A 25,787-nucleotide genomic window follows, 5' to 3' on the forward strand; every position below is an offset into this window, starting at 1 on the left:
TAATGAAGGGGATCCAGCTCCTCCCGAGTGGGGACAGCAGCTGTGCATCACAGGCACAATATCATCCAAGGTTAGGCAGGAATTGCCTTGCTGAGAGCGAGCCTGAGCAGCATTCACTCTTGTGTGACCATCTCTGCCTTTGTATTTCTGCTTTTTTAAGGAGACTCATGCTGGAGGTTGCTGTGCACGGCAGGGAGGTTGGGCTCTGGTGCCGGTGTGGCTGCAGCAGAGAACCCACCCCAAAGGCAGGTTTGCAGCAAGGGCTGCCATGACTTAAAGGCCCCATGTCTGCTTGCTTCTCTCCCCAGCCCAGCACTCCTGCTGCCAATTGTGGCTTTGGAGGAGTATTTTCATCCAGAAATCGCAGTGCTTCCAGCCTTTTGGCCTTCATTTTCTGGGGAAAACGAGAAGGATTTCAGACAGGTTGTAAATGGGTAGCATTTCTTACTGTGCTTAAACTTCCCTGGGTGTGCTGCTCTCCCTTTGTGTGTCAGGCACAAAGGATAACACCACCAGCTTGCTCAGCTTTACTTTCTCAACCCTGGCTATTCTTTCCTCCCCGATTCCTGAGCCAGAGCACCTGTGAGCATCTGAAAGCTGAGATAACCCCAGAAAGGACCAGGGAAAGGATGCTCCCCTAGAGAAATCTACACATGTGATTTTTTTTCCCACCCAGCTGGAAAAGGGCACTTTGGATTGGGAATCAGCAAACAGGGGGACAGCACTGGCATCGTCCAAGCCTTTTTATCCCTTTTCCTCCCACAACACTCCGGCTCTGCCGGCAGTGGTGATAGCAGCGCAGCTGGGAAGGGCAAGCTGCAGATGATGGTGCAGGAGGACATTCTGCCGGCCGGGCCCCGCCGGCTGTGAGAACCGCATCTCATCGGTGGGGTTCAGTGCTCCCAGTCGCTGGTGGCCACACCACCGAGCTGCCGCCAGGTCCAGCCAGGATCCTTCGAAGCCACCAGCCCGTTGCTTGGGAAACGCCCGGAGGAGGTGCCGGGCCCCGCTGCCGTTATGCCGTTTCCTCACGGTGTGTCCCGTGATGCCCTCGCCCCTAGGGCATCCCGACCACTGCAAGCTTGGCACCTCGTGGGGCGAGAGGCGCTCTCGGAAGCGGAGAACTCAGCGGAACTGCAGGGCGAGTGCGCACAACGACCGCGGGCGGCCGCCGCCGGGGCCGGAACCGGGCGGCCGCGCATGCGCGCTGGGGGCGGCGGGGGCCCGCTGCGTTCCGGGCCCCGCTCCCGGCGCCGGTCCCGGCGGGATGACGGCAGAGCTGCAGGCTGTGGGCGGTGGCGGCGGGGTGAGACCGAGGGACAGCGGGGGAAGGGGTACGGGGAGGGGGTTGCGTCCATCCTACGCAGCTGTTCCTGGGCCGCGGTCCTGCGGCCCTGTGCGGGAACGGCGCCCGAGACCCCTCGGTAGGGGTTTCCAGCGCTCTCCCCCGTGCCCGTGGGCAGGCAGCTCCTCGGGGCCTTGCTTGTCTCGTCCCGGAGGGCATAGCCTCGGCAGGCGTTTGGCGCTCGCCGCTCCGTGCGGAGCGGTCGTTAACGCTCGCCGTTGCCGTGCTGTAGAAGCGGCGCGGGCAGACGGGGGGCGGTGCCGGGGGCGCTTTTCGGGCTGCTGTCCGGGAGAGGATGAGGATAACCCAACACGGGCTCCTCACGACGGCTTCGCCTTCTGCAAAGACCAGGAGTGAGCTTCCTCTATTCCCTCCGAACCAGCATCCTCTTGGCACCCAGCAGCAAAACCTGGAGCCCCTCGGCGCCGGCGCTGTGCCTGAGGTGCCTCCGGGAGGCCCTCAGCGCTGCCGGGAGCGTGAGGCTCGCAGCTCCTTCACGGTGCTGCCGAGGTCTGCATCCGCGCACAGCGCGTCCCAAAGGCACGCAGGCACCTGCCTGGTTTTGGGACACTCGGGGAATGGTGTGAGAGGTCGGCGCTGCCGGTGCGAGCAGGAATAGGAACCCTCCCCTGTGCCCAGAGGAGCCTCACTCGAGCAGCAGCAGCTTCGTCGCGGCTCGGGGTGGTGCCAGGACGGTGTGCGGGAGGCGGCTGCTGATGGGTGCTGGTTTGGGAAAGCCTCGCCGGGAGTGCAGCCTTTGTTCCTGCCGCTGCCTGCGGGCTTGCAGCCCTCTTCAAATCCATTTTCCCGACGCGATAAAAGCACAACCGAGGTGCGGAGGCCAAAGGCCACAGCCGTTTCTGTGCCTCTTCTGTTCCACATGTGCCTTCCTCCTCCTCCCACGTTATTTCTGGAACCCCCTTGAACTCCTGTGCCACTCTTGTACCCTTCCCTACATGCAGCTTCTCATCAAACTGCTGAGCCAGGTGAGTCACATCACAGTCAGGGAAACAGCAAACCCTCCAGCAGTCTCCTTCCTGCCAGTCTCTCGGCTTTGTGCTACTCTCCCGTTGCTGTATTTAGCACTAACAGCACTTTGGGGCAGGTTGTTATTTTTCCAGCAGGTAGGATGTTGCTTTGGATTGCTCTCTCAGTGCATTAAGGATGAACAGCAGCAGCATGCTGGTGTTAATTGCCAGCTCTGGAGCTCATTTTAAAGCCCCATGGCATGTAACCTCAGAAAGTAACCAACCAGCCTGGTTATAGAAACAAAACCATGCATGCTCCCCAAAAACTAAACAAGATTTCTGCCCAGAGTGTGGTTCTTGGTGGTTTTGTGGGCTGCCTGTCAGCCGCAAGCCTCTTGCAACTTGTTTTACAGGATAAGCTTTCTCTGCTCATAGAAGCTTCTCTCTCCAAAGAGTGGATAAAATGGCAGTGGAAATCATTAGGATATTAAGTGGTAACTCAGACTGGGAGATTAGTAAATAACTGTTGTGGTTGTGGCAGCCTTTGTGAGGCCTTCTGATGGAGCAGAAAAGCACTGGAAATCATGCCCTGTCCTGCCCTGGATTTCATTGCTGTGATGTGGTTTTCGGTGATGGATTTTTTCTCTCCCAAGGAAGCAGTGCCCCTGCGGCATTAGGTGAGCCAGCAGCTCGCTGCTCTCTGCGGCAGCAAAATTAGCAACGCGAGATAAGGGTTTGCCTTTGGGCAAGCAGCCTGAGCCCTGTCACTTGCACTCCTCACCCCACAGGTCTCTATCCTGCTGCTGGCTGTGGTGGAGCCTTTCTGACACCTCAGCATGGGGCTGAAAGAATGTGTGGGAAGGGGACCGCACACACAAGCACTTCTAGGAGAAACTGAGCTAAAGTCCTGTTTTCAGTGGGAGTATCACTGTTGGGGGAATTCCCCTCAAAAAATTATCTGGGATTGCTTTGTTTTAATGACTGCTGCAGCACATGCAGGCTTCACAGGATCTGTGTGTGGAGTGGCATTTGTTGGTGGGATGGAGGGATGGGTGGCTCAGAAAAGGTGAGCTACTACTTGCTGGGTGAATCTTGTGCTCCAGTGGCACTAAAGGATCTTTAACTTTTTCCCCCTAAGAAGCCTGAGTGCATTTGTCTGTGGTACAACCAGTTAGGGTTAGCCTGTGCTCTTAGGAAGCTGGGATTGACTGGACCGTGCTGGCAGCCTTAGTACATCAGGTCAGTTTGGTGACCATTCCTGTGGTGAGCTGAGGCTACAGAGAGTGGAGGCTGGAGGGCTGGGAAGAAAAATAGTTACAGACCAGGTCAGGAAAAGGTCTATAATTGGGGATTTTCAAGTGGTGACAGTGGTGAAAGGCTGCTGACTGTGGTGCAGGAAGGGAATAGGGCCACAGCTTTAGTCGGCCGTGCGGTGGGGGAAGGAGGAGTGGCTGCACCCTCCAGGCCCCTCCTGACGCTGTATTGTCAGTGAGAAGTGACAGCACAAGTGGCATCCGTGGCCAGGCTCAAAATAGCCCCCGGCCGGTGCCCTGAGAACATGAAGCCTCCTTATATGTCCTGCTGCACATGCAGCTGCGCCAGGCAGGCGCTGCCAGGGGCCCTTCCCACCGCAGGTGCCGTGCATCCAACAGCAAGGAGCCTGCCGCCCCTCAGGCCTGCCAGCATCTGCCTTAGGACACAGCAGATCCAGCACCTGGCTGCCAGTTGGAGGGGGCAAAAAGGCAGTAGGATGTCCAGGCTGGTGGCAGTATTGCCAGCGTGCGGGCATGACAGGGGCTGTGTGTCTGTCTGCCTGTAAGAAGGGAGGAGAGCAGCAGTACACCGCTGAGCCCGCGGCGAGCCTTGCAGAACCACCCCAAAGCCTGTCCTGGGCAGCTTTTCACAGGAGCTTTCTCTCCCCCCCAGGATTGCCTGATGCTTGTGAACCAGCTGAAGGAGATCACTGGCATTCAGGACTCGGCCTTCCTGCAGGCAGCTCTGAAGGTTTGTGCTGCTGTGGTCGTTGGGTGCGAAGGGCAGCTTGGCATTTGTCCCGGGAGCCTGGCAGGGTCAGGGCCTCTCAAAACGCAGTGTGTGGGTCGGGTGTTGGCTGGCTATGAGCTGGGCCTCGCTGGAGGGGCCAGCGCGTGGGCTGCGGGAGCAGTCCTGGGATTCCTGTGCGTGCACTCATCCAACCCCCTGCCAAGCTGAGAACAGTTCCTTTCTCTAGCAGAAGACGTTAAGGTCTGTGCTGCAGCAGCGTGCACCATGTGGGCATGGCAGGGGCAGGCTGTCTGTCTGTCTGTAAGAAGGGAGGAGAGCAGCAGTACACTGGTGAGCCCGTGGCAAGCCTTGCAAAACCACTCCAAAGCCTGTCTTGGGCACATGATAAAGGTTCCCTGGAAACTCCAGGCTGTTATCAATGTGTTATGGAAAACACAAACTGAGAAGATTTTTTTCCTACACAAGCTGCTCCAGGAGCTCTGGGCAGCTGCAGCAGCACTGAGGATCTCTGTGGCTGGTCTGTCTCAGTCTTCACTATGGAGTGAAGGGATGGGGGAATGTCAGGCAGTTGGAGAAGTGGTGTTTGCCTGGGCAGATTGGTTCTCATGGTGCACGTTTGGGTGCTTACAAATTGTAGCCATGGAGGGCTGTCTGTCCTCTCGAGGTGTAGCAGCAGCATATGGGTGGGCTAAAAGTCTGGTACAGAGAGGCTTGTTTAAAAGGGTCCTTCAGTGTTTCATCAAGAAGTAATGTCCACAAAACCTGAGAGCAAAGTTAAGGGACTTTAGCCTACAGTAATATGCTGAAGTAAGCCTTAGGATGGTAAGTGACAAACATCTTGAACTCCATGGAGAGTCTGACTCTGGTGAGTCTCTCCCACTGGCAGAGGGCCTTGACTCGCTTCAGGCCCCCTGCAACTCTTGAATCACTGAGGATGGAAATTAAATTAGTTACAGAGGTGTGTATTGTCCCAGGAGAAAAGGCAGAGTGCTTTCTGACTGAGCAGCTCTAGCCATTGTTATTGCCCTGCTTCACTACTGCTGGTCACCAGCAGCTTGCTCTCCCATGGCTGGGAAAAGCAGAGCTGATGGCGTGGGCCTGCCTGTCACAGGTGTATTAATGTCGTACAGATGCAGATGAAGTGACTCTGGCATTCTGGATTCTTCCCCCTCTGATTCCACTAGGCTGCTAATGGAGACCTGACAGAAGCTATCACCTTCCTGACAGAGGAGCAAGACGAGGGGGCAGCTCTGGATGTGTCTGCTGCCAAGCTGGCTGCGTGGGAGGGCAGCGCTGTGGACAAACATCTGCCACAGGGTAGGTCTCTCAGCTCTGCTCATGCTTGCAGGTCGTGTCCTTCAGCCCCAGCTGGTTTTGGTTAAGCTCCCCCAGCTCATGGCCTTGTGCTGGTTTGGTTTTGCCGATGGCACAGTTCAGGGAGTTAAAGCTTCCTGGTGAAGGAGATCTGTGTCTGTGGCTCAGCCGTGGGGCAGTGGTGCTTTAGGTACCACTCTTGGCTAACCCGGGAGAGCCAGCACCTCCTAAAGCAGGGCAAGCAGGACAGAACAGGAGATCCCTGCCAGGGGTCAGCCATCTCCTGTGGCATCTGCAGCAAATCAAGTGGTTTCTGGCAGGTTTCCATGATTTGAGCAGTTTTCAGTCTGACCAGGAGAAAAACCTTTTCATAAGTGCCCATAAGTGACAGAGGCATTGGCAAACGTGGGGCACCGCTCAGTGTGTGTAGAGGTGAAAAGCATAGCCACAGCCTGAGCTTCTTTAAACCCTTCTGCTAATGGCACAGCAGTAACTGGAGCTTACCCAAGACAGGTCCACTGTGCCAAAATTCTCTGCTGGGAGCTTTGAAGCAGCACCCAAAAGAGCATGGTGCCTTTGTTTCCACTGTGTGAAGCTTCCACCTCCTCCAGAACTGCTCATTGTCCTCCCATGGAAGGAATGAGAGCTGAGCATCCTGGCACAAAGGAGGGGCAGCCATGCTGTGTGATGGTGCCAGGTTCACTGCAGTCCTTTCTTCCTCAAGCTGGTGTCAGTTGTCGATGCAGATTTGGCCAGCACACATCTGCAGGGTCTGTCCTGCTTTCAGCCAGCCCACTCAGTCACTTGAGGTTCCCTGGCATGATGCAATCCACCAGGGTTTGTATTTAAAACTTGAGCTGGGAAGTGCTGCTTGTGTCAGTTGAGAAGTTGATAGAAGTCTCTTTAAAGAGAACATTTGCCCATTCCTGAGAGAAATCTGATCAGAATTGTGCCTCTTCTTCCAGGCATTGCTGCTGCTCTTGTCCCTGAGAGCCAAGACAACCTCAGTGCAGCCAGTGCCAGCAGATCACTGGAACCAGCCAAAGCCCCGACTGCAGACAGAGATGCTGCTGAAAGGTTGGTGGCTCCACAGGCTGGTTTTGGTTTTCCCAGGTGTCCAAAGTGGATTCTTAAGCTGATAAATGCAAAACAAGCACCAGTCACCTGCCAGATGTATATCTGCTGCCCTTAGAAGGTGCTGGGATCGTTCCTGCCTTCTGAGGCAGCACTGTAGTGTGAGGGTTGAGGCAGGTTTAGCTGTGGGTAGTTCTGGGAAGCATGAAGGAGGTGGAACTGACCTTAGGGCATCCACTGAGGAAGCACTTTATCAAGTCTTGGGTGTCAGCCTTGTCACTCTGTGGCTGTCTCTTTTTACCATGTGTTGGATTTGCCTCTAGAGATGACTGAGGGCACCTCTTTTGCATGCAGCAGTTCAGGGACAGGTGTGTCTGCTTCCTGCCACTCCAATCTGTCTGGCAGTCGTGTTTTCCATCCATCTCCTCTGAGAGCCAAAGCTCCTCCGAGGTCAGATTAGGCATCTGTAGCCTCTTGCACTCAACATCCCTGGCAGGACCTTACTCTTGTGCCCCAGGGCAGTAGGAGTTCCACGGCCAGGTGGAGTTTCACAGCACCACCTTCATCTTTCATGACAGGCTGCAGGAGGCACACACCATGGAGATCAAATATCGCTCCAAGAGGAAGCGCTGTGAAGTGTGGGGAGAGAACCTCAAGCAGAGTGACTGGAGGAGAGTGGATAACTGGCCTGTTGGGATGAAGAACATTGGGAACACCTGCTGGTTCAGTGCTGTCATACAGGTGGGTGGTGGAAGAGCTCTTCTCGACTTGCTTCTGCCAGTCACAATGTGAAGTGGTTATGAGTGGGGGTTGACCGTGCTCAGGTGAGACTGGTGGTTGTGGTTGGGCTGATGTAGTAGAATCAGAGAATCAACCAGGTTGGAAGAGACCTCCAAGATCATCCAGCCCAACCTAGCACCCAGCCCTATCCAATCAACTAGACCATGGCACTAAGTGCCCCATCCAGTCTTTTCTTGAACACTTCCAGGGACAGCGACTCCACAGCCTCACTGGGCAGCCCATTCCAATGCCAATCACTCTCTCTGCCAGCAACTTCCTCCTAACATCCAGCCTGAACCTGCCCTGGCATAGCTCGAGGTTGTGTCCTCTTGTTCTATTGCTGGTTGCCTGAGAGAAAAGCCCAACCCCCACCTAGCTACAGCCTCCCTTCAGTAGTTGTAGACAGCAATGAGGTCTGCCCTGAGACAGCTCTTCTTCAGGCTGCACACCCCAGCCCCCTCAGCCTCTCCTCACAGGGCTGCATTCCAGGCCCCTCACCAGCTTCATCACCCTTCTCTGGACACATTACAGAGTATCTCAACATCTCTCTTGAATTGAGAGCCCCAGAACTGGACACAGTACTCAAGGTGTGGCCTGAACAGTGCTGATTACAGGAGAAGAATAACCTCCTTTGTCCTGCTGGCCACACTGTTCCTGAGCCAGGCCAGGATGCCATTGGCTCTCCTGCCCAGCTGGGCACACTGCTGCCTCATCTTCAGCTACTCTCTACCAGCACCCCCAGGTCTCTTTCATTTATTCCCTGTATGTACAGAGAGAGCCAAGGAGCAGTGACATGGACATGGTGTAAAAATAGAAGCTGATACAAATACTCTGTGCACGCCCGCAAGGCTTTTTTGGTGCAGCCATGTCCCAAGTGCTTGCTAAATGACAGAAGCTTGACTGGCAAAGTGAGCTGATAATTGAATTTCCCTGCAGTTATTGTTGGCTCCATGCTACCTGCTGGATCGTGTTGCAGCTAATGCAATGCACCGCATCGCTGCTGCAAGCGATAAGCAGCTGGGCAGCACAGAAGTTATTGGTGATACCCTAGGTGAGAGGAGACAGCAGTAAGTGGAACTGAGCAGATTGGTCTCTTCTAACCATTTCACATCAGCAGACAGATGTTAATCATGTCTCCAGCTTTGAGAGGAGGAAAGGGAGCTTCAAACGGGCTCCTTTCTCAGCTTGCCTCATTCCTGGGTGCTTTTCTATGCAAAACAGAATCCTCTCTCCTGAAGTGCTGTGATGTGTCCTGCTCTGTGTAGCCGAGAAAGGGCAGGAGGAGGTTGTGGCCTTTGGTGGGTATGAATGTGCTGGTCCCAGCTGCTCCCTTTGTTAACATTTAGGAACATAAAGCCATGAAGGAAGTAGCAGGTAAGAAAAAAAGCTGTTGAGTGAAAGAGTACCAAAGGAGCACCCAGTTGCAGGTGTCAGACTGGTCCTGATTTTGTCTTCCCTTTCAGTCTCTGTTTCAGTTGCCAGAGTTTCGGAGACTGGTCCTTGGCTACTCCCTCCCACAGAACGTCCTTGAAAGCTGTCACGGTCATGCTGTAAGTTCTCATCAGGCAGTGCTGTAGCATTTCCCCTTCATGGTATGCACTGCTCTGCCCCTTCCCTACACAGAGTTAATTTGGGGCCATATGAGACTCCTGTGCCTTCATCGATGTCTTCCAAATTGCTAGGCCAGGCTAAAGACAAGTTTGGGAAATGCTTTTCTGAATAGAATCAGTGCAGAAACAAAGCAGCTGCCTCTCATAAAGCTTTCCCTCGACCCTCTGACTGTGGTGTGGGGACAGATCTGTTCCTGAAACCTCCTTGTTGACTCCAGGTTGTTTGTTCACGCACTGTAGTGGGGTGCTCCATAAGATCTGGTCTTTGGGCCAGTGTCAAGGCCCCTTTAGCTCCAGTATGCTCTGAGACTGGTCAGCAGAAGGGGCCTAGAAAAGAGCCTGTGCTGCCACTCCTGGCCCTCTTGTTTCTAAAGGATTTGCTGGGGGTACATTTTTATTCCCATGCATCCACTGAGAGACCAGATCACTTCCAAGAAACATCTCTGCACACCTCTCTATCCCTTTTCATGTCCTCCCCTTGCTGCCTTGGTAGCTCCTCAGGGATGTGCATGCCATGTTCTGTAGTGCTGTGTTTCCTGAGGCTGCTTTTGGAGTTGCTGGGAGGGTTTGGCTTCTCTCTTTGCAATGCAGGAGAAGAGAAACATTGCCTTCATGCAAGAGCTGCAGTGCCTCTTTGCGCTGATGCTGGGCACCTGCCGCAAGTTTGTGGACCCTTCCGCAGCGCTGGAGCTCCTGAGGGATGCATTCACATCTGCAGAAGAGCAGCAGGTAAGGCTTCAGAAGCTGCCTTCTTTCTTGCACACAGCCCTGGCAGTCTGCTTCCCTCACCCCTTTACCGTGCCCAGCAGCCTCTGCCCATGTTTGTCAGCAGACAGACAGCTGGTCCCGTGTCAGTGCAGTGCCTGTGCTGGTGACAGTGCTGTCCCCGGTGCTGGCAGGGGTGATGCAGGTAGTGACTCCCTCTGCTCGGGGTCTCAGAGGAGCAAAGCGTTCACCGTGGGGCTGAGTCACACAGTGCTGCAGTTCCACAGTGCCACTCAGTGCAGCAGCAGCAGTTGGGTGTACCCCAGTGGCTCTGTGGGAGCAGTGCACCCCAAAAGTACTTGCTGGAGGTGTTAGATTTGACTCTTGACTTCTGTCTCTCTTCTAGCAAGATGTGAGTGAATTTACACACAAGCTGCTGGACTGGCTGGAGGACACGTTCCAGCTCGCTGTGAATGCCAAGTGAGTTTGTGTCAGCTCAAGAGACCCCTGGGGAGAAACAGCTTTTGTGTGGTGCCTTAGGAAGGGAAAGGGCTTGGCATAGCAACTGTTGTGTACTGAGGGTGATGCTCCCTCCTTGCCCTTGAAATACACCTAATAAAGTGTTGTTCTGCCTCCTCTGTAAGTGAGTGCAGGATTTCAGTCAGTGCCACTGTGGCCTGCAGAGTAAATAAGAACTGGGCAGAACTGGAGTGTGTGAATGATTTGGGTGTTTGGAGCTGCATTACCAAAGGTATCACGGTATCACCAAGGTTGGAAGAGACCTCATAGATCACCAAGTCCAACCCTTTACCACAGAGCTCAAGGCCAGACCATGGCACCAAGTGCCAAGTCCAGTCCTGTCCTGAACAGCTCCAGGGACGGCAACTCCACCACCTCCCCGGGCAGCCCATTCCAGCGTCCAATGACTCTCTCAGGGAAAAAATTTCTCCTCACCTCAAGCCTAAATTTCCCCTGGCGTAGCTTGAGGCTGTGTCCTCTTGTTCTGGTGCCTGAGCTGTGCCATTTGTTTCTTCCCCCTTGCTGCTGTGCTGTAATGATGCTTCTGAGTGTGGAAACAGAGGAAAGGATGCTTATGTGTTTTGTGCTTTGCACTGGGGAAAGATTCCCAAGCACAGGCTGAGATCGTGGCTTGGGGAGGGTTTGCAGCCCACAGCTGCACGAGAGTCTGTGCTTTCCCCTTCTGAAACAGGAGCCCTGGGGACAAATCTGAAAACCCAATGGTGCAGCTCTTCTACGGGACTTACCTGACCGAGGGAGTCCATGAGGGTGAGTGAAGGGTTTGGTAGATGCACTTCTTGCCTCCTTGGGGGGTTCTGATTTGTGGCAGTGCTGACATGATTTTGTCGCACGTTCGCCATCGAATTCCCCACTTCTTTCAGCCTGCAGGTGGTCATCTTGGTACAATTCTCTGCAACAAAATCTGCCCTCTGAAAACAGCAAGCACTCAGGAGCTTGGGCCTCTGACTACTGCTGCCAGCAAGCTCTCGAGTTAAGCTGAGACTTCTGTTCTCCTCAGTCCACTCATGGTTTTGTGTTGTTCCCACCACACAGGCAAGGCCTTCTCCAAGATTGAGCCCTTTGGGCAGTATCCGCTGCAGGTGAACGGCTACCGCAACCTGAGCGAGTGTCTGGAGGGGGCCATGGTGGAGGGCGAGATGGAGGAGGCAGCAACACCTCAGTCAGTCAAGTATGGGCAGGAGGTTAGTTGGGCAGGGGGTGGTGAGGTTTTGGTTGCCTGCTGCAGAGCAATGCAACATGTGCAGCTCAGGGGGGGATCTCCACGTGCCAGCTCTCAGCATGCCCCAGCAGTTACAGCAGATGTGGTCCAGCTGCCCGGAGCTGTGCAAGCCGCTGGGTGTTGGTGTTTGTACAGATGTGTTGTCCTCTTTAACCACCTCAAGGAGCTTGTTTGGACTTGAAAAGGTGAACGTCTGCCTCTGCTGCCAGTGTGACAAAGTCTCTCTCTTTCTGTTGAAGCCTGCCTGTACCTGAGCAGGGGGAGAACCACTGCCTCTCTGTTTTCGGAGGGTAAAAGTGCAGTGCTCCATGGTATGCCTTTGGAATTTGTCTTTTCTCCCTGTTACAGTGTCTTGTTCTTCTCATTTTCACTCTTCTGACTGTGCTGATTTGGGTTTTTTGATTCTTGTTTGTTTGTTTGTTTGTTTATTTGTTTAAACCTCACAAATCACAAACCAATCATACAGTACCTACTTGTGGCAAAGTAGGTAGTGAAGATATCCCATCACATCCAGCATCCTACATGCATCAGCGCAGCTGAGAAAGCTCAGAGAAACCTTCAGGAAGTGAGCAGAGTCACAGAGAGGGCAGGGAAAGGTTCTAGGAGGGGGTCTGAAAAATGAGTTGCTGTGGTTTAAACTAGCAGAGGGGAAGTGAAGTCTTGTGTGAGTCAGCCCTGCTCACCTCTGCACTCAGAGGTTTGTGTCTGGTTCTTCTGGCCCCTGCCTGAAGATGCTCAGACTCTGCAGGCTGGTGCCAGAGACAAAGGGACATGGGAGGCTCATTGGGCAGGTTCTTTATGATCCAAGTTGCTTAGTTCCTCTAAATCCCTTTCTAAAAAATAAGGGAAGTGGGACAGATTGTGGAAATGTTGTAGCCACTCTGTGTGGGTAGAAGGCAAAGGCTCTGACTTACCTCTGGGAAGCCTGAATGGAAAAATTGTGTATCTTGGTTCCACTTCCCAGGTTGTGGCTAGAGAACTGCAGGATAGGGACCATGGGGAGTAAGGTGCATTTTCTCTGTGGGGAACATAAGTGAGCAAAGCCCAAGCATCAGCAGGGTTTAGGAGTGCTCCTCAGTCACAGAACTGTGAATCCCTCTCTCTGTTCACATTCTCAGGCTCTGAGGATGGGACTGCTTTATCAAACAGCTCTGCTGCATGACCATTCCCTTCCTGTGGTTTTGACACATAAATAAGAAAATTTATCTTTAGTAGAAATATTTGAGATCTAAAAATGTCCTGCACTTTGAGGGGAAGATTTATTGTGGCAGGACATCTGACTTGGGTCCTGTAAGGGAAAGTGTGTGCTTGTCCCAAATGCAGTGGGCAGTGTGGTTGGGATGGGCAAAGGAGAGAATTTGTGGGCCCAGGCAGAGAGAGGGGAGAGTCAGTTCAGCTGAGAGGTTTCTGTCAGCGTGGCTCTCTGAAGCAGGGTATGGTACAGAAAGCAGGGCTCTGAATCCCCTACACTGCCCAGTTTGGCAGTAGGCTGAGAGAGGGTAAGGAGTCAGCTACTGCTTGAGGACTTCTGTTGTGTTCTTCATCATTGCATGCAGTCTGCACTGGAAAAGAATCCTCTTGGAAGCTGATGTGCAGAGCTTTGTGGTGTCTGCTCATTCTGTACAGTTCAGTGCTGGACCTGCTGAATGAAAAGTCACTCTCTGAAAGCTGTCCCCAGGCTTTCTCATAGCAAAGATGTAAAACAGAAGCAGAATTTTGATCTCATGGAATTTGGCTTTCTGACTAATCACCCTGCAAACAAAATGTGTATTAATTCAGTGGCAAAAGACAGGCATTTGGGACCGGTCTGAAATCATTTAGGATCAGTCCAAGATGTGCTCCTCAGCAGTCACCATGAAACAAGTCCCTCTGGGGACATCTCTGCCTTCATTGCAGCACTGGTTTACCAAGCTCCCACCGGTGCTGACCTTTGAGCTCTCCCGCTTCGAGTTCAACCAATCACTGGGACAGCCAGAGAAGATCCATACCAGGCTGGAGTTCCCCCAGACCATTTACATGGACAGGTGAGTTCTTGCTGTGGGTAAGGCCCTGATGAAACCCAAAGGGATCCTAAGTGCTTGTGAAAGGTTGGGGCTGCCAGAAGTCAGCAAATCTCACACCAGGGCTCTGCCTTTCTCTTTTTAGGTTCCTTCACTGTAATAAGGAGCTTATTCGGATGAAGAGAGAAGAAATTAAGAGACTAAAGGAGAAAATGGTGCTTCTGCAGCAGCAGCTGGAGAGGTGAGTGGTTAGCTTTGCTTCTGCACTCTCTGGAAGTGTGCAGTGCTGCTTGTCATGACAGCTTTGCAACAGAAGAGACGTTTGTAGGGGAAGGGGAAGCAAAACTGGAATTGTTCTGAGAAGTGTGGAGTGAGGAAGTGTGTTCTAGAAAACAAACTCCTGTCTTTGGTGGTTTCTGAGTTATTGGTGCTGCTAGAGGAATAAGTTCTTTCAGCAACCGTTGTCACCATCAGCTGTGTTGGCAAGGTCCAGTGAGGTAGCCCAGGAGTGCCTTAAGAAGGATCTCCATTGTTTTTACTACCAGAGATAGCCTCTGGCTTAGAATTTGGCATCTTTTATGCATTGCTGGGGTTCTTCCCCTCCTTCTCTCACTGCTTAAAGTGTCTCCATCCCAGCCCCAGAGTTCTCTTCCCTGTTGCCCTTCTGTTGTCCCCCAGGGCTCACCAAGCAGCCAGGCTGCTCCCTTCATGCAGCATCCCGTGGTTGTCTGCAGGTACCTGCAGTACGGCTCCGGCCCAGCCCGCTGCCCACTGCCCGACATGCTGCAGTATGTGCTCGACTTCGTCACCACGAGGCCAGCTGCAGCCGTGCCCTCTGCTCAGGGTCCTCATGCAGGGCTCCTGCAGCCCCAGACTCATCTGATGGACGTTCAGCTAAATGGGTTAGTAACCAGAAATGGAAACAATCTGTAGGAGAACACTTCTGCTCCCAGCTCGGTGCTTCTGGGTTCTCCACACATGGGTTCTTTGTCTGGGGGTTGGTGAGCAAGGTACCATGAGGTGGGCATGGCTGTGCAGGGCCTCCAGCACTGCTCTACTCCTCTTTTGGTTGTCAGTGTTACACCACATCACTCTCTTCTTTCTTCCTTTCCCGTGTTCCTTGTCTGAGCAGCAGTTCACTTAAATCCTGTGCTCTCTTTGCCTGGGCAGGTCATTCTCTTTGCTTCGTCAGCCAGTAAATTACTGCACTATTGCATTGTTACAGCCCTGGCCAGCATGGTTGGTTTACACTCTAAATTAAGCTGAGTAAATACATTGAGGCTGGGAGCAGCAAGGGAAGGATTTCTGGGAGCTGCTCATTGTGGGGCTGTGCTTACAGAGCTCTCTATGAATTTTAGCTCTTTTTCCCCACGTTTTCATTCTGTTAAGGCAGAAGACTGCAGTGGGCTTGTTCCCTTGCTGCGGTTTGTACCGTCCCAAAGGGGAGCTCTGCTCTGCCTCTGCAGTCGTTTTTTGGTTTATTTCATACTCTTCCAAAAAGAGAAAAACAAGAGGAAGGTTAAACACCCGTCCTCTGGTCTTGGCTTTTGCTTCCCAGCAGACCAGAAGGGCAGGACACCGAGGATGCCAGAGTGCAGCCCTCTGCTGCAGCGCTGCAGCCGCCAGCCCCTCGCGCGGTGTCTGAGGACGAGCTGGCGCTGCTGCGGCCGTGCCTGCAGCGCTGGAGGGACGAGACTGAGCAGGATGTGCGAGGTGGGCCCCGAAGACACCAGGGGGACTTTTTTCTGCTGAATGCCAGCCCAGCTCCCCACCTCTGTTGCCTCAGCTGAACCACAAATAATCATGCACATGCTTCAGCTCTGGTGTTGGCTGTGCCAGGAGCTGCATGGCTTCAGACTCTGAAGTGAAGGGGCTGAAGCAGCCTGATGAGAAGTCCTTAATGTTTCTGTTTCTCTCGTTCCCAATGTCCTTGGCAGATCTGAAGGAGTCCATTGACAGAATCAAGCTGTCCATTCATCAAATGTACTGTGACCCTCTCCTCCAGCAGGTAAGAACTGCTGCTTGGTTGGGTGGATATTAATCTGGCATTGCTGCTGCTGTTTTTGTTAGCAGCTGGCAGTTTAACACCCCCCAGTGCTGCAGCAGGGGAGAGATTCTTGGAGCATCTCTTTGCTTTTTGCATCACAAGTCAGTTCTCAGCCAGAACTTCACTGTGTGTTAAGGGTTCTGCACCAGGCTGCAGCTGTGAATATATTTGTTACTGTTGTGCAGGGACCACACAGAGTCACTGCTTAAAAGCCCACCTGAGAGCCCTGTCCCTGTGAACTTGCAGGTTCCCTACCACTTGCATGCAGTCTTGGTGCACCAAGGGCAAGCAAATGCTGGTCACTACTGGGCCTTCATCTACGACCAGCCTCGTAGGAGCTGGCTCAAATACAACGACATCTCTGTGACCGAGTCGTCGTGGGAAGAGCTGGAGAGGGATTCCTTTGGAGGCCTGAAGAATGCCAGTGCCTACTGCCTGATGTACATCAGTGGCACGGTGCCCCGCTTGGCTGCAGGTACTGGGGCCAGAGCTGCTGGTTCATTAGCTGTTTGGCTGCTGTCTCTGGCCTGCACCGTCCTTAACAGTCCTCAACTGGTCTGTGGCACAGTTGTCTTCTGGCAACACAAAAAGCCTCACCTCAGATAGCAGTGAATCATTTGTCCTGTACTGGATTCATTTCCAAATCCCTGCTGGGGCTGAGAGCAGAGAATGAACCATGGGTGGTGAGATGTGCAGTGCTGGATGTGCCATCAGCATGCACAAGGGCTTGGGCTGCCCCTTCTGCACCAACCCCCTCTGCTGCTGCTGTGCTTCACCTTGACTCCTTAGGTACAGTTTATGTGGCAGTGTTTCTTTTACAAGGACATGTGGAACACCTCCTGCTTTATTGCCACATTTTTATCAGGCTTCCTGACTCCTTACCTTGTTTTTTAGTGATCTCCATAGACTGAACTTAAACAGGGTGGGGGTTGGTCTGTTCTCCCTTGTGTCAGGTGATAGGAGGAGAGGAAATGGCCTCAAGTTGCCCCATGGGGGGATTTAGGTTGGACATGAGAAGAAACTTCTTCCTTGAAGACATTCTCACAGCCTAGCACAGGCTCCCCAGAGAGATGGTTGGATCCTCATCCCTGGAGGTGTTTAAAAGAAGCAGAGATGTGGTGCTGAGGGCTGTGGTTTAGCAGCAGCCTTGGTAGAGTTAGAGACTGCTTGGACTCACGATCTTCAAGGTCTATTTCCAGCCAAAATGATTCTGTGATTTACCCAACCTTGCCTAGGGCAGGAGCTGTTGGTGATGATGGCTTAGACTGGCAGTGCATTTGCTGTGCCAACATATGAGTGGTTGTGTGCAGCAGTTGCTGTGCTTGTGGCACTACAGAGGGCAGGCAGCTGTGGAGGAACCCAATAATTTCAGGCGTGGTGCATTTCACTGGAATAAAGAGAGGGAAACAATGGGGAGCTGCCACTCTGAGCATGGCTGAATGTGTCTGATGAGGAGCTGGAGGTTATTCTTTGTCTTCCTTTGACAGTTGTGTTTCTAAGATGAACTTGTAGTTGAGGTTTTTCTCCTATTTAATGTGATTTTGGTTGAATTTTAAAGATGCTTTGCCTGTGAGAGCATGAGAAATACCTGGTGCAGAGAATTGCCCTTGGCTTTTGGTACATTTTAAGCCTCATCCAGCTCTGATGCTCCTCAGGGTCTGGGCTGGTTTGTAACTGAATACTGAGATGGATCTGGGGAGTGCTGGGAAGTAGCAGCCTGGCACTCATGCTGTGGAGCCCATGCAGCTCCCTGCTTGCAGATGCCATGCAGCACTGTGGGTACAGTGCCTGCAGCTGGACTGGGGATCTTCAGCTGTTGGCTCTTCCGCTGCTCTCTGTAGAGTTGCAGCCCTGGAACAAGATGTGTTCCTGACCCTCTGCATCCACAGGCACAGTGTCTGGAAGCTCTCCCTGATCAGTGCCCTCCAATAGCAGAACAGCCCTAGGTTGCTTCAGATACCTCTTCACTTCTCCTTGTGAATCACCATAAATTACAAAGCCAGGAGAGAGTTGGGTGTTCCCCCGTTTATCCTTTGGTCACTTTGACTGTGGCTCTCCACGACACTGCAGCTGTGTTGGGTCTCTAACAGCCGTGTGCTGCTGTGACAGTTTCGCTCGATGCCAGTCCTGCCTCTCTTGCAGATGAGGCCGATGGGCAGCTCCAGAGGGAAGTGGAAGCCATGCCCCCAGAGCTGTGGCATTACGTCCAGGAGGACAACTGGCGCCTGGAGCAGGAGGCCGAGGAGTGGGAGGAGGAGCAGTCCTGCAAGATTCCTCAGATGGAGCCTTCCCCAGCTTCAGAATTGCAGGAGCTTTCTTCTGAATCAGGGTCAGGTAACTGCAGCTCTGAATTCACAAACCCTGTGGCAAGCAGTGGCAGCCAACTGGTCAGAGAACTGCCATGTAGGAGCCCAGCATGAATGTCTGGCTTGGTGGAGAAGCTGCTGGTGAAGTAACAGAGGCTGCTGCTGGGGCCCTGTCCTGGCTGTTCTGGTTCTGAATCCTTCCAGGACTGCCACCAGGAATTCTATTTTTTGGTCATTTAATCATCCTATCAAGTAAAAGACATTGAAGTGCTGCTCTCTGGGGTAAGAGGGCATCACTTGGCACTCCCTGAGGGCATGGGCCACACTCCCCTGAAAGGAGGCATACCTCAGTCCTGGGGCGAGAGCAGCACAGATGAGCCGCAGGAGTTTAGAGCAGAGGAGCAGCCTGGCAGCCCTCCCCTCCCCTCTGTCCTGACAGATCAGTCATCGGTCTGCACGCAGCGTGCCCGCTGCCTGTCCTCCGAGCATGCCATGATTGCCAAGGAGCAGACTGCCAAGGCCATCGCCAACTGCGCCAGCGCCTACGAGAAGAACGGTGTGGAGGCTGCGCTCTGCGAGGTAGTGCTCTGCCTGTCCCCGGGGGCTCTGGACAGGCCTCTGCTGCTCCTGTGCCTGTGTCACTGTAGCTGTGCCGTGCTGAGCTCCCTGTCCTCTGGCTGCCCTGTGCTTTTCACTGGCTTTTCTTACTCCTTTTCTTCTTTCTCTTCTTGGCTGCAGCCCAAGGAGGTAGAGCCAGTGGAAGCTCAGGTGGGAGAAAGAACCCTCACAGCTCAGGCAGAGCCACCCCAGGATGCTCAGGACACAGAGGCTGCTGCCCAGTGCAGCTCCCAGGTCTCTGAGGTGGAAATCCCCAGTGTGGGGAAGATCCCTGTTAGGTCCGATGCAGATGGATATAACGAGGAGGTACAGGTCCCACGGGGGCACATCACAGCCCAGTGCTAAGCTGCACTTGGCTGGCTTTGCACTTTCCCAGGCTTGGGTGTGCTGGTGGACTGGCATGGAAACACCACTGAGTGGCACCAGTAGAGCAGCTCTGTGACAGAGACCAGTCTGCACGTTGCTCCTCAGAGTCTTTTTCCTGGCTTACCTGCATCCAGACTAATCCCAGCTGCCTTAATTTGTTCACAGCCTCTTTGCTGTCTTCAGTTACAGTTTCCTGCTCTCTCTCTGAGATATTAACTGCTTATAGCAAGCTTACAGCTGTGAGCCTGATTCTGGCTAAGTGCCTTGGTGCAGACTTGGGCAGTGTTTTGGCAGCACAGGCTCCCTCACGAGTGCAGTTGGATTTTACCCCCACACCGACACCCTCACCCCCGAGCATGTTTCACCCGTGCTTGTGGTGCGCAGCAGGCTGCCCCACTGTGGGCACTGCTCTCTCCTTGAGCTTGCTGCAGGGGATGGGCTGGGACACAGAGGGGTGTGGCTGGGGTGTTTCATGCTCCCACTTGCTGAATTTACAGATTCAGGGCTCGGAGCAGCCAGCCCTTAGACCTTTAACCACTTAACAAGTCCTGCCTATGCAGTGCATGCCGTAGATGGAGCAGGTAGTGTGCAAGTAAATCACAGATCCCGCCCCAGTTTGTGCTGTTGCCTTCAGATCTGACCTTTCAGAAGTTTTCTTCCCTCTTCACCATGTCTTCTCCTCCTCTTCTCTCCCTGTCTGTGACCATGTCCCTTGTTGTCTGTTTTCCTGCTCTCGTGGTAGGTGATGCTGAGCCCAGCCATGCAAGGTGTCATCCTGGCTATTGCAAAAGCCCGCCAGACCTTTGATCGAGACGGGTCTGAAGCAGGGCTCGTTAAGGTACCTCATCGTTTGCTAAATCCAGTGGCAGGGGCATCTGTACTCAGAGTGCAGGAGCTGCACCACAGTGACATCACCAGCCTGAGGGAACAATTTTTCCTTCCAGTTAGTAGCCTTCCTGTCCTGTGTTTCTGTCTCTGCTCTTACTGTGATGGTGTAGCTGTGGGTTCTCAAAGAGCTCCTCCCAGCAGAACAAACAGACAATTTGGTTTTTTCCTCCACTATTCACTATTTTGTCTGCTGCTTCTTTTATTATTGGCAGTTCTCTTCATCTGGGTAATGAAAAGCAGACTTCCCTTGTGTGTGCTTCAGAATCTGCTGCCTAGGTCCTCAGTGGGATCGACAGAAAATAAAGCAGCGCTTAGGAAATCTTGTTTTGGTCCTGTACACACACACCTGCAGTGACCTCTCTTGTAGAACATGTCCTCAAGAAGTGTGTGAGCTGAGCAGGGGGATTTGACAGGCTCAGCACTGCTGAGCGTTGAGGCTGGTGTCAGATCTTGCAGGCAGGTGGATTCAAATGAAATGCCTCCCGGGAGCAATTGCCGGCGCTGTCGGTATGCAGGAATATAAACCAGAGGCTGCTCTTGCACCCTGCTGCAGGCACAGGCGAACTGCAGTCGAGTTCAGCACTTGTGAAAGACTAAAGCCATGGCAGCTGCGTGCCCCTCTCTGAAAAGCATTTTTATGCCTCAGTGCTTTTGCCTCTGGGGATGACTGGAGGGGATCCCATTGCTGCAGGACAAGTTTGGGCTGTGCCTGGCACTCCCGGGGCAGAGGCACCAGCGCGTGTGTGTCCTTGGCAGGCGTTCCACGAGGAGTACTCCCGGCTCTACCTGCTGGCCAAGGAGACCCCCACCCCTCAGAACGACGCCCGCCTGCAGCACGTCCTCATCTACTTCCTGCAGAACAACGCACCCCAGCAGGTGGTGGAGCGGACCCTGCTCGAGCAGTTTGCCGACAAGAACCTTAGCTACGATGAGAGGTTTGTGCCACAGTGCCAGCATGAGGCTTTGCTGTGCTGGAAGCAGCCTGGGCCATGGTTCTGATTTGTCTCTTCTCTGCTCTCGGGGGCAAGGTCAATCAGCATCATGAAGGTGGCACGAGCAAAGCTGAGGGAGATCGGTCCCGACGACGTCGATATGGAGGAGTACAGGGTAAGGGAACAGAGTGACCCTGGCAGTCTGGCAGTAGCTTTCTGACCAGCTGCTGTGTGTGTGTCTGAGAAAGGTGCTGGAAGGGGGAACTAACACACTGAGAGCCTGCTCAGCCTGCAGAAATATGTGTGCAGCTCAGTGTCAGGGAATAGCTGGTTAGAAAGCACCTCAAGGATCATCTGGTCCCACTAAACTGATTTACATCTCATGAGAGGTGTTTGAACCCTTCAAAGGGTGAAATCTGGTTGGGGATGGAGTTGGGAGGGAAGGCAGAAGGGATGTGGCAGGGGAAGGTGATGCTCTGGCTGCTGCTCCACAGAGGTGGCACGAGGACTACAGCCTGTTCCGCAAGGTGTCTGTGTACCTGCTGACAGGGCTGGAGCTCTACCAGAATGGGAAGTAAGTGACTTCTGCTGGGGTGTTGGGACAGGAGGGGCTAAAAGTAAGGGTGGCTTTGGCAAAACCCTTCCTAAGCATGATGGGCAGCTGACGTTCAGGCTTGGTGCTTTTTGACCTGCTAATCAAGTCAGCCATGGTTGCCAGCCCACAAGTATGATGCTGAGGTGCTGGCAGCTGCCTGGCAGTGCCTGAATCTCTCCTGGTTTTCCCCTCTCTGAAGCAGAGCTTTCTATTCCTGTTTCCAGAGGTGGGTTTGCAGAAGCAGTTACCATCACTATTTTTTGTCCCCTTTGAACTCCAAATTGACTTCAGTTGGACACCAGGCCTTGTGTAGACACACACCTTGGAGTTCTGCAGACTCCCACAGACTTCTCATGGGACTTTATTCCTTCCCTGCTGTTTTAGACCCTGTTTTTACAGCAATTGTGCAGCATGCAGAAGGACAATGCCACTTTATGAAGGGTTTGCAATTTGAAAGGTTGGGGTTTTTTTTCCCCCAACAATAAAGCGACTCTGCTGACAATAAAAACAGCTTTCAGGCATGTCCTGTGGGGCTGCTGCTGGTAACTGAGTGGGGAATCCCTCCAGAGCTGGTGGGACTGGCTGTGCAGCCCTGGCAGGGCTGGAGGCTGACACTCTTCTCCCAGGTACCAGGAGTCACTCACCTACCTGGTCTACGCCTACCAGAGCAACACCAAGCTGCTGCTGAAGGGAGTCAGACGAGGAGTGAGCGAGCCGCTGATCGCGCTCTACCGCAGGGAGTGTCTGCTGGTCTGTATGGGCAGCCTTGTGCTCGCAGCTCCGGGGCGGTTGGGGTGGAGTTGTCATCAGAAACTGGGAGGGGACCAGGCGGGATCAGACCCCACCATGTCCCCTTTGAGCTACACTTAGCTGCTGCGCTGTCAGGAAGGCTGCTGACTGTTCCACAGTGGGTGAAAACCACAGCCTGAAAATGGGGTTTGTCTCTGGCTTACACTCTGTGGTTGCCCAGAGCACTGGAACTGTCCCTCTTGTGCCTGCTACCGCAGCTGCTGCCTCTGACTGAGCACCAGTAGCAACTAGGACACCTGGGCAATAACCATTCCATGGCAGAATGTGCTACAGGGCTTCCAGGGAATCTGGACAAAGGCCGCTCTGCATCCTGGCACCTACACCCAGATTTACAAGTCAGCTCTGTGTTCTCTGTCTGTAGCTGCAGTAAAAGGGTGCCTGCCCTCTTGATTCGAGGTCCCTGCCTGATTTTGACACCTGGTCCCTGGTTCCTCCTCCCCCAGAAGCTGAACGAGGTGGCAGCATCGCTGTTTGTCAGCCGTGAAGAAGCTTGTGTGGCACAGGGCATTAGCATCGTGAACGAGTCTGTTATCCCCTGTATGCATCTCATGAACGACTGTGAGATCTGCAGAGAGGACCTGGATGCCATCCAGGTGATGAGGAACCTCTGGTGCTCCTACCTGGGACGTGAGGACATGGACGGTAGGGAGCGACCGTGGCCTTTCCCTGCTGTTTGTGGGCAGGGCAGGGCCTGGATATAAACTGGAAAGGAATTAAGGGACCATCTGAAACAATTCCTTAAGTTCCTGGTGTTGGCACTGTAGCACTTTGGGCACCTCTGATGGTGAGAGGAGGAGGAGATCATCCATCAGATTGTCTTCTGGAGGAGTTTAGTCTTCCTTTGTCTTAAAGCTGCAGAATAAGGATCCCTCCTCCCTGAAATGCAAAAATGTCACTTCATAGGAGCAACAAAGTGCTACCAAGATGTGCTTTGGGTTTCCTGCACCTCCCTGGCTGGAAGGTCCCCCACAGGCAGCAGGTGAACATTGGGCAGGCTCAATGGCAGGGGCACATTCCTCTGTCAGTAGCCAGAAGCCTTTCAAGAGTTGCAGGAAACTGGATGAGGGAGCAAGAGGCAAGAGAGCTTTGCACTCTGAGGAGAGATTTGTCCTTTGGGAGCTGAGGGTCGTCTCTGGGTGGCTGCTATTGGCCTGGATTTCCTTCTGCAGTCTAGAGCCAGGCTCCCATGAGTCCACTCAGCTCAGTTTGATTAGGAGAGGGTTGGTGCTGTTATGCTGCCGTGAAAGGCATCGTTCCTGCCACCGGCCCAGGCTGCATCATGTGGGAGATGGCACTGTCCCCAAGGCAGGCAGGGGGCAGTGGCACCTCGTGCTAGAGCCCTGGGAAGGCAGGCTGGACCTGAGGGCTGAGTGAACCCTGGCTGGCTGCATGTCAGCAGGCGCTGCTGTGCCCTCCCGCAGAGGGCAGGTGGTGACGTCAGTGGTGAGGGTGACTCTGAACGGCGTCACAGCTCTGGAACTCGCAGCCCTGCAGCCTGCTGCCGTCTGGGCGCTTGCTGCTGCGGTGCCACTGACTGTTCCACCCTCTCCCCCTGACAGAAAAGCTGCAGCTGAAGCTGGGCGAGCTGCTGCCACGGCTCCTCGAGTGCTCCACCGAGGTCATTGTCCTGAAGGAGCCCCCAAAGATCCGTCCAAACTCCCCCTACGACCTCTGCAGCCGGTTCGCAGCTGTGATGGAGTCCATCCACGGGGCCTCCACCGTGGCCGTGAAGTAGCCGCTGGAGTCGGCGCTACAGTGTGGGGCTGGTGCTGCAGGCTGCCCACCTGCCCACCAGGCAACCTTTGCCAGGGAGGGGAAGGAGGGGAAGGGGTGATTGGGAGCCAGGGCTGTGTTCTTTGTTAATATGACTGAGTAAAAAGCAGCATTGCACTGCTGAGAAAGGAGGCTGCACCGTAACAGGAAAGACCTGAGTCTTGGGTCAAGCCTGAGAGAGTGCCACGTCCCAGCAGTGCAGGGTGCCCATTCTCTCAGGAGGCTCTGCCCTTTGGCAGCTGCACGCACAGGTCCCCACACCGGTGACAGCAGCTGAGCTGGGCTGTGGGTGTCCCTGATCTGTCAGATGTGTTTATGTCCTGCTGAGGGATGAGCTACTGGAGACAGCAGCTCCGTCCCTGCCAAGCTGCAGCTGGCAGCAGCCTGGGTTCTGCGGGGGAGGCAGAGGGACTGTGGCTCCGCTCTCAGCCATGGGCAACTGCAGGTATTGGTGCAGCCAAGCTCTTCTGCCTTCTGTGTCTCAATGGACAACAATAGGCAGGAGCCTTACTTTGACTGGGGACAGGACAGGCTGCACAGATTCTGTCCCACCCAGTTGTGCCACGGCTCATGGGGAGGTCACAGACCCCTAGAGATGTTTCCCCCTCAGTTGGCAAGGCAAACCAGTGCCAACATGATGCTGGTGACAGCTGCCAGGGCCAGAATCACTCTGGTTTTGTTGTTGGTTGATTGGGGTTTTTACTGACTTGGTAGCAAACATGCCCTGACAGCACTTCCTTTGGCAGCTGCATCTGGGTTTGAGCTGTGGGAGTTGCTTGAAGCAGGGGCTGTGAGCCACCGAAGGGGACCCTGTGAGGACTATGCAGAAGTTCCTGAAGGTGCAATAAAAGCATTTGTTCTATGTTAGAATGAACTGTGCCTGCCCTGGCATCACTGTGCTGCGCCCTGGTGCCTCGCACTGCGCCCGGCCTCAGCGTGGAGCGAGGGAAGCAGAAAGAGCCAACGATGTTGACATAGGCAGGCAGAGGTTTCTGCAGGTGGATGAAGCTCCTGCAAGCAGGACAGTGCAGAGCTGCCCAGGCAGGAGCTCCACACCTGAGTCTGGTGACACAGAATGCTGGCTGTGGAGTAGGCACATGGGGAGCACCTGGGAAGGCATGGCCTGAGGCGTGCCTGGGTTCTTCACCGATGCTGGGAGGGTTCCTTGGAGTGCTGTTCTTGGGAGCAGGGAATCTGGAGCCCATTCCCCCTGTACTCCCTCGTTGGGGCTTGGAGAAGGGAGCTTGCTGCTGCCAAGATGGATTAAATTAGTGAGGAAGAGGGAAACCATCCTCCTGCAACCCAAATCTCTGTTCTCTTTCTTAATTGGAGAATTGAAAGCTTCAGTTGCAGACCAAATTCCTAGCGTGCCTCTGTGTTGTCATGGCACCTTTCACCTGCTGCTGCTGCTGGCACGGTGCTGGCACAACACGGATTCCTTGTCAGCAGTGTGGGAAGAGGGGAGGGACCCACACACGGTGAGGGCTTCTCTAGCGAGTTAGATGCTTCTGGGACTCGCTCCTAGCACAGCACTGGTTGTGCTGACAGCTGTCTAGGGATAGGCACTGTCAGTGCAGTCTCATGGCTCTGCCAGTAGCCGTCTCCATGTTGGTCAGAGCTCTCGAGGGCAGCTGCCAGCAGGTCTCTGGGAGCCGTGCAGGCCAGCCAAGAATGCAACCTTTCTGACCCCCCCTCTTCCCTCGGTTGTTTCTCGCTGGGAGGAGCCAAGCACACACCTCTCCCCATCACCGACTGTGCCCCGAGCCCCGGCAGCGTGAGAAGCACCTGAGCCTCATCCCTGCTCGTTCTCCCTGCCCACCCATTCTGTGCTCCCCTCCCCAGGTGAGCAAAGGGCAGGTTTCAAAAGAGGACTGCTGGAGGGGAGTGGACTTT

The 25,787-nt window shown here is 54.0% G+C and overlaps 1 protein-coding gene across 8 annotated transcripts; it reads left to right on the top strand.

The window, feature by feature from the left end:
- The first annotated feature begins 678 nt into the window (after positions 1 to 678).
- USP28 (ubiquitin specific peptidase 28) lies at positions 679 to 24,768 on the top strand. 8 transcript variants are annotated; one of them, XM_064173317.1, is made up of 26 exons: positions 679 to 1,306; positions 4,240 to 4,317; positions 5,502 to 5,634; positions 6,597 to 6,708; positions 7,284 to 7,446; positions 8,949 to 9,035; positions 9,687 to 9,824; positions 10,207 to 10,280; positions 11,011 to 11,087; positions 11,373 to 11,521; positions 13,456 to 13,583; positions 13,705 to 13,800; positions 14,294 to 14,461; positions 15,118 to 15,272; positions 15,497 to 15,567; positions 15,853 to 16,081; positions 17,749 to 17,940; positions 18,352 to 18,491; positions 18,651 to 18,836; positions 19,639 to 19,734; positions 20,541 to 20,719; positions 20,813 to 20,891; positions 21,211 to 21,290; positions 21,938 to 22,061; positions 22,565 to 22,763; positions 23,681 to 24,768. In XM_064173317.1, the coding sequence occupies exons 1-26, from the start codon at positions 1,046 to 1,048 to the stop codon at positions 23,854 to 23,856; spliced, it is 3,570 nt and encodes a 1,189-aa protein (XP_064029387.1). In that variant the 5' UTR covers positions 679 to 1,045; the 3' UTR covers positions 23,857 to 24,768. The 8 variants fall into 8 exon arrangements, with proteins under 8 accessions (XP_064029387.1, XP_064029392.1, XP_064029385.1 ...); XM_064173315.1 differs by lacking the exon at positions 679 to 1,306 and adding an exon at positions 1,360 to 2,331; XM_064173316.1 differs by lacking the exon at positions 679 to 1,306 and adding an exon at positions 1,360 to 2,331 and having other exon boundaries at positions 15,121 to 15,272.
- Positions 24,769 to 25,787: the final 1,019 nt, after the last annotated feature.

The sequence above is a fragment of the Pogoniulus pusillus genome, chromosome 38 (assembly GCF_015220805.1).
Source record: "Pogoniulus pusillus isolate bPogPus1 chromosome 38, bPogPus1.pri, whole genome shotgun sequence".
In the NCBI taxonomy this organism is placed as follows: domain Eukaryota; kingdom Metazoa; phylum Chordata; class Aves; order Piciformes; family Lybiidae; genus Pogoniulus; species Pogoniulus pusillus.